Source organism: Cenococcum geophilum (genome assembly GCF_001692895.1).
Source record: "Cenococcum geophilum 1.58 unplaced genomic scaffold K441scaffold_3, whole genome shotgun sequence".
In the NCBI taxonomy this organism is placed as follows: Eukaryota; Fungi; Ascomycota; class Dothideomycetes; order Gloniales; family Gloniaceae; genus Cenococcum; species Cenococcum geophilum.
Genome location: NW_027137561.1, coordinates 2,421,695 through 2,429,912, shown reverse-complemented (window position 1 = coordinate 2,429,912; position 8,218 = coordinate 2,421,695). Strand labels below are relative to the sequence as shown.

At 38.0% G+C, this 8,218-nt stretch overlaps 1 protein-coding gene across 1 annotated transcript; it reads left to right on the top strand.

Annotated features, from left to right (window-relative positions):
* Nucleotides 1-4,803: 4,803 nt before the first annotated feature.
* K441DRAFT_160195 (ankyrin) lies at nucleotides 4,804-5,826 on the top strand. Its single transcript, XM_067640247.1, has one exon. It carries the CDS (start codon nucleotides 4,862-4,864, stop codon nucleotides 5,603-5,605), a length of 744 nt encoding a protein of 247 aa, XP_067509270.1. The 5' UTR covers nucleotides 4,804-4,861; the 3' UTR covers nucleotides 5,606-5,826.
* Nucleotides 5,827-8,218: the final 2,392 nt, after the last annotated feature.

Genomic DNA, 8,218 nt, shown 5'->3' with positions numbered 1-8,218 from the left:
GATCAAGCGTAGTTAAGGTATTTGGGCTATTTCTTATTCCTAGTGCGTTGTTGACCTAGCGTATAGCATAGAGACGTTATACCTCCTTTATTGCTTTATAGATAGCCTTAGCTCGTTATATAATAGAGGGAGATAGTAGAAAATTGTTAGTTATTTAAGGGTAGGCGCTAAAGACTAGTAATGTGGGTATAAGCCTATCTAGACTAGCGGAATTATTAACAGCCTTAATAGCTATCTATAAGATAAGCTCTTTACTAGCATTCTCTAGTTCTGAAGAAATAATCTTATATGCTTAGTATAATGGCATATAGTATCATTCTACTTTTTTAACGCTATTATATGCCTTAATAGGGACTTCCTTAACCTTAATTTCTATTGCCTTTACCTATTACCAAAACTCTGTAGATAAGAAGTTCCTTTCTATGTTGTAAATAATTTAATTAGGGGGTCCTAGGTAGATATTAATCTAGTATAATTAGAGAGTATTCTATACGTTCCTAGCTAATATATCCTTTAGGAAGCGTGCGGCTTGGAAGGATATTAAGAAGTTAATAACTTAGAGTACTGGCTTGCCGCTAAGATATATAATGTTAATAATAATATAGAAGTTAAAGTCGTAGTTATTTTTAAGGGTGAACTTAAATTGGCTAGGGGACTTCTGGTTTATTTGGCAGTAATAGCAGTACTTTATAAAATGCTTAATTATCTTAACCTTAACTTTATAACCTGCTCGCTAAAGAACCCTAAGTAGTTAGTGAACAGATAGGTAGCTAAAATAACGGTGTAGTTGACGTAGCTTTAACTCGGTTAAGTGGCTCTAAGCAATACTTCTTTCTGGCTATTAAAGGAGCAACTAAGGGTAACCCTATTTGCGTATAACGGGCACCCAATTATCTTTCTAAATAAGTATATTTTTAAGGTTATCGAGCTTAACGCCTAATTTATTTATATCTTGGATATAGAATAGAAATAGGGTGTTCGCGGGAATAACGTGGAAAATAATATATCCTAATAGGGTTTGGACCTTAATTGTGCCGAGAGAGATTATAATACCCTTACTAAAGCGAATTGTATATTAGCCTGCCGTTAATTAGTCGATCTAAACAGAGCTATTAAGCTACTAAAGAGCTTGTACTTAAGGTTCTCCTACTATAGATACTCCTGCGGCTCTAGTATCTGGTATAATACTATAGAAGACGTTCACCGAGTATCTATCGTTAAATAAGAACGCGGAACTCTTCCTTGGCTTATTAAAGATATCTAACTTTATAATAGAATAAAGCGTAGATTGGTTATTAAGAATAGTAACAGTTTATGTACTATCTACCTTACCAAACTCGGTAAAGTATTAGTTAGAAGGATAGTCCTTAATTTCTATATCTATAAGGAGTTATTCGGCCTTATTAACCTCACCCTTAAGATCTTCTATACCTTTATATTAAACTAGGAAGCTTTAAAAGTAGGCCATAGTAACCTTATAGTTTCCGACATTTCTTATACTTTAGCGAAACTTATTATATACCTCTTTTCATCTATTAAGAGGGTGCCTAGTTAACTAGCAATTTGGCTTCTTATAAATATAACACTTCTTTTAGCAATTACTTCGAAATAAACCTCTATAAGGACCTCCACGATTGCCTTATAGTTGGCGTTAATTGTACCCTTTACTATATCCCCTACTATAATATATTTAATTAGTCTAGTTGTGGTCGTGTTAATTATCTAGGTTAATTAAAGTAGGTTAGGGTTAGGCGTTAAATTACTATACTTTTTAAGAACGTAAAGCGGTGCTAATAAAGGATCTTAATTAAGTATACACTCCTTTATAAGTATTTGCAGGATTAAAGAGAGTAAGGTTATATTCTTTAACACCTTAGCATACGCTAATAACTTAATCGCGTAGGCTAAAGTCCTCTTAATATAATTTAGATAAACCACGCTAAATTATCTAAAGTCGATTAAAGAGCTTTTAAAGATAATTAAGCCAAGAAACACTTAGGTTTATAGCAATAATCCTTAGGAAGGTAGTCTCTCTCTATTCTAATATATACTGTTACTTATTCTCTTCTGTTTTAAAGTGGTATCTTAACTTATATATTATACGGTTAAAATTATACCCTTTTCCTACTAAATGATTATAGTAGAAGGTATTAGCGCGGCCTTTAAGCATAACGGAATAGGCGTTATAATATTAGTTAGGTTCTAGTCCTACCTTCTAGTAATAGTTATAGAAGATACGTAGCTTTAAATTAAGGATATTATACAGCTCCCCGCTAAACTTCTTTTCCTAGTCTAAATAGAGCTTTATAAAATCTATAAGCAACTTTAAGATGCCTCCAAGTGGCGCTGGGTTGGGTTAAGATTGCATTAGAGATTAAGGAGGTGGGGATTATATTATAGGCTGTAGTAGGGACGTAGAGCTTAATGGAACAGAGTATGGTACTTAATCTTGCTATAGGAGAGTTTAAAGGTTATTAAGTCGCGAAGTAGGGGGTTCTAGAGCAATAGAACTAGAGCATATCTCTAGTGGCGTATTGCTTGGATTCTATTATAAGTTAAGCTTCTTTATAGTGCGTAGTTAGTGCTTAATCTCTTATGGAGTCCATTTATATTCTTCTTTTGCTTTAATAATATACTCCTAAATATTATCTCTAATACCTCCCCCATCTATAGGGACAAATACTTTATACTCCCGAAGGAAGTTATGGAAGTCCTATATAAGATCCTTATATATAGGAACCTATGTTTCCTTTGTCCATCTAATAAAGTCCTCCTTTATACAATACTATAGTATAGTATTATTATATTCGCTATCTTTATAGTATACTATACGGTATAATAAAAATCTATTTAGTTTCTTTTACTTAGCGGTTATAAAGTTGGTTATAGGTCTGTCCTATATCTCTAGATTAATATCTTTCTTATACTTCTTTAGATAGGTTAACGCCATAATAACAGTTATTTAACGTGTAGAGAGTGTCGAGAATGTAGGGATAGCGTGCTAGTAGAACTTTAATAGTCTGGCAGAGCTAAAATTGTCATAAGGTAAGGGCGCGCTAGTACTGCCTTAGATGCTGATAGAGGAGTATAAGGGCCAGAGAGCGCGTTATTAACGTGATTTTAACGTGGCAGGGCCGCTAGGAACGTGGCAGAGTGTCAAAAGTATTGTTTTTAACGCGTTTCGGACATTAACTTAGGACCTTAGGTTTAGTAACACTTCTGACCTAAAGTACTTAACCAAATCTTCGTAAACGTGGTTGTTCTGCGTAATAGACGCAACTTAGTATCTCCTAGTACTCAGTAACACTTCTGTTACTAGTTTTCCGCAAGTCTAAGGTAGTATAGTATCGCCGGGATCCATTCCATATGAGCGCATATGGCACCCCTGTACGAGACTGTCTCTTCTATTAAAAACCTTACTGTTCTATAGTTAACTATGTATTTAACCACTAATTAGTGTTGGTATTATAGGGTAACTCACCAATGCTACTTAAGTAGATACAGTAAATGTTGGTTGTAAAGCTTATTGTTTAGAATTAGGGGGTGGGTGAGGAACCTAAGGTTCCTCACCACGCTAGTGCCGCGGCGACACGTGACGACACGTGACGACCGCTTGCCTCATTCCCGACAACTATAATAGGTAGAGTATTAGCGGCTTACCAGAGTCTCCTCTCGTCTTCTCGCTTACCCGTCTCCTTGTCTAAGGCTATTTATATTACTATGTTAACTAATAGGTCCCTTAGGGGGGGGGGGGGGGGGGGGGTATTAGAGCACCTTTAGCTCCCTAGAGAGAAGAAGAAAAAAGGGTAGAAAGTATAAAGGGGGGAGTATTTATAGATTAACCAGCTATAATATGGCCGCTAACATCGCTTAGCTAATATGTAAGCTTTTGCAGTGTGTGGGAATTGAACGAGCGACTTGATTGTAAATCTATGGGTATCAAGTGGAATATATACATGAAATGGTAGCTGAAATGGGAACAGTGATCTGCAAGCAATATATAGGGTGGCGTTGAGGCTGTCTTGGCAGCGCCCGTAGTCGGTTACATAATACCTACTGGGGGTTCCTATCCTTTCTATCTTCTCTCTTACCCATCTCCTTATCTAAGACTATCTATATTGCTACGTTAACTAATATATCTCTTAATGGAGACTAAGGAGTATTAAAGTACCTTTAGCTTCTTATAAGAAAGAAAAAAAGAAGAGAGGAAGGCATAAAGGAGGGAGTATTTATAGATAGGAGGAAGCCTATAAGTATAGTGTTACGTGCCGCTTTGCGGCACAGCAAGTAACGGAAGCCTAATCATCACCCACCCCAGCTCCACAATTAAGGCCTACGACCTAGCCTCTCTGTATCCTGCTTACATTTATTTCAATTTACAAGAGGCAGAAAACCTTCGACCCCTCTCGCGAATACCGAACGCAGCATAAAAAGGTAATTGAAGGCCTTTCCATATTATGGTCCTGTCATTAATTTAGCGTTGGCCTTCAAAGACATCAACCCAAGCTATAGTCAGAAAGAACATATCGCTATGTCTGAATCTCTTTGCTTCCTAGAAGCTATGCTTGCAAAGAGCAGCAAGAGTATTACAGAGAGAGAGTACTTCGGCCACCTTCTCGCACACTTTCGAGGGGTGCGACATCCTCGAGACAGCGGAAGAGAGCCTGCTGTATCGAAATTAGACCCTGTGGGGGGTTCCATTCGAGAGATGGCTCTAAGGGACGATTACGAACCGTTAGGGGTAGAACGTAAGCACGCCCTCTCAGAGCTTATTATAAAATTCTGATTTGGTTATTATCAATTAGAGACGAGCCTTTACGAGGACATCCTGCACTGCTGCTCTATTGGGAGCTTTGAAGAAATGAAGGCTACACTTGAGAAGATCGAACAGCAATCCCTCCGCATCCCTATTCAACCCCTCGCCACCATGGCCGCTCTCGCAAGCAATGCAGAAATCCTCCAGTTCTGCCTTGACAGAGGGGCAATCTTTGACCAATATCTTAATCTCACTGCTAAACAGGGTGCCATAACCCCTGCTATGCTTGATGTCCTCTTTAGGGCAAACTGGCGCAATATTCAAAGTTCACAGGAAGTCATGAATCAGCTCATCGAAAGGGCCGTTAGGCAAGACATCCATATGCTGAATTGGCTTCTCGCTCATGGTGCTTGCATCAGGCCCGAAGATGTGAGAAAGGCGGTCACAGGCACAGCCGCAGTTCACGTGCCTACATTGGCCATATTGGTAGATGAGATGGGTGGCATAGACCATCTGAAGAAATCGGGAGTAATTCAAATGGCAGCGCAAGATGGCCACAATAAGTTGATCTCCTACTTACTGGATGCGGGAATTGATGTTGACGAGGCTATACCGCCGTATAAGATGGATTTGAGACAGGCAGGGCCGACTACAGCGTTGTATGCGGCTGTCAAGGCAAAAAATGTTGAGACCGTACGGCTCCTTCTACAACGAGGGGCGAAGGTGGATCTTGCTAATGAAAACGGGCCACACGGAAATGAGACACCGTTGCAGGCGGCGGAGAAAATAGGTGATACGGAGATATTAGAGCTTCTTCGAAGTAACGAACATGTAGCTGGCGGGTTGTAGATGAAATGGAAAAACTGTAATAGCTCTAAGAACTGGTAAATCTCTAGCCTCAAAATGGACTACAGAATAGCATCGCGTAAAGTGGTAGGAGACGCGATTAATAGGATTCCTTAGTTAGTATTGTATTACTCTTACCTCCTAGCAGTAAGAAAAATACTATATAGGGATCATATCGAGAGTTTCTATTAGCAAGAATCGGTATACTTCGTAGGGGTCAATGGCAATAATCCTTATAGGAAGCTGTCGATCGGTAGTCCGTGCACCGATTATAAGAAAAGAAGGACTCGTGTAAAGATTAATCTATGAAGAAAAAGAGGCTATATATACATAGTATAGGCGCAGACAATAGAGGGGGGGGGGGGCAGGGGGTATATAATACATCTGAAACAGGGACAAGGATAGGGTAATAGGCTAAATCCAACCTGAATCGACAGAAGCTATGCAGCTTTCTCTAGAATATAGCCCTCCTTTACGCACTTAGAGAAGGCCGATTTCTAAGTTCCGCTTCAGAGAGATAGCTATTAAGAAACCGGAGTGTATGGCTTAGATATCCAATAAAATAGGTTGTAAGGCATAAAGTAGATAGGGAGTCTAATTGGTGTTTACAGCTTGGCTGAGAGCCCGCTGAGTTACTAAGCCGTACGTAACACTACCAACCCCCGTCAATATTTTATCTCGGTCCCAAACGATAATCCAATTATAAGCTGCTTACATAACAGGTTAATCAGCTTATATTATTATCGTCTAGTACATAGTTTGGAAATTTATTAGTCCTACGCGCTAATTTATATATAATCCTTACCAAAACTCGCGCACTATACTATTTTTTAGCTACTAATTAACAACAAACTAACGTCTTTATAGATAATTGGCCACTATTACGTTCTAGAGCTTTATAGGGCGATTTTAATGCTACTAAGATTATTGCGAACGGGCCGGTGGTTACCGCTACATTTTACCTCGAATATTACTACTAAAATAGTAAACATTTAGCCAGAGCCACTAATTCTTAACATTTGACCTCCTATATTAATATTTGTAGTAGATAAACACCTAAATAACTAATATATTATATCCAGACTAACTCTGGGCCTTATTACCTGCTTTATTGCTCCTCCGCTACCTGCACAAACGCCTATATAAAGCCTACACGAAGCCTACACAACGTCTGCACGACGTTTGCACGAACGCCTACACGAATACAAACTCTATACAAAGCTCTGCACGAGGCTCTGCACGAAGCTCTAGTCGAAGCTCTGGTCGAAGCTCTAGTTAAAGCTCTACTTAAGGCTTTACTTGGAACCCTATATAGGGCTCTAAAGCTCTACTAATACGTAGCACTAATATACCATTGTTATTATTAATTCTATTTATTGCCCAATTTGGTCCCTTTTAGGTCTATATAGGCTTTTACCTTCCATATAGGAAAAGGTCCCCTAAGGGAGAAAAACCTAAATATTTTCTTTTAGCTAGTTTTACGCGTTCCGCCTTTGCCTAGCCTATATAACTTTATAGTATATTTACCTTATATATTATATTTCTTAGGTATATTAAAAGATCTAAAAGGGGGTATATTCTTTAATATCCTCTTATTAAATCTTATATACTATTTAGAACTACTAAAGGACTTCTTAGCCTATAAACTATTATACTATTATATATAGGCCCTTACTTATAAAGAGTATTTAGGTAATATTATTTATACTTATACTAGTAAATAGCTAAGGGGCCGTTTAGTTGCACCTCCGTTACAAATATAGAGGCTCTATATTATAAACGAACTGGAGCTTAAATCTAAAAATAAGGGTGTTGTTTGGTAAATCTAAAGCTCCTCCATATCGGTAAGCGCGTCAAATTTGCAAGCTATACCGTATATAGTAGTTAAAATAAGGTTCTTAGCACCGTTTCAATATATAGCTTTAAGCTCCCGTTACATATTCCGTTACAATCTGGAGCTCTCGCATATGCGCTAAAGTGACGACTTCTTATAATATGGCGACTCCACACACCCCAATCGCGATACTGTAGTCGCATTTGCAAGCCTTATAGGATATTATTATCTTAACCTTCTTAATCGCGATAAGCTTGTTTCCGGGGGGCGTTTATACTTAGTATACTAATACGTGGCGAGGAACGAGGTGGACGGCGCAGTTGCTCTACGGCCACGAGTAACGACTTTTAAATATTACTTGTATAAGACCTAAGGTATTTAGGAAGCTTCTTAATTAGTTATAACTATATAGCGACTTAAAGGACATAAAGCTTCTATTAGTGGCTAAGAAGCTATTCATATTCCTAATAATATTTAGCAATAATTCGTTATATAGATTACTAAGTAAGGTAACTTAATACTTATCTACAATAATCTACTAGTGAGTATTTATCTGCTAGCTAAACTTCTAGTGTTATTAATTTACTACCTTATAGAGCCGTATACGAAGTCCTTTCTAGCCTTCTAAAACTATATAAGGAAGTTATTTGGCTTCCTAAGAACCTTACTCTAAAAGAGATTGCTAATGACCCTAAATAATATCCTTTCTTTGCCGATTATATTAGAGCTCTTAACGGTACTTATTTACCTATTTCTGTAGCAGGCGGGTATATAAGGCAAGC

What these genes read in the sequence shown, in the direction of transcription:
- K441DRAFT_160195 (XM_067640247.1), top strand. Translation starts at nt 4,862, where the DNA reads ATGAAGGCTACACTTGAGAAGATCGAACAGCAATCCCTCCGCATCCCT.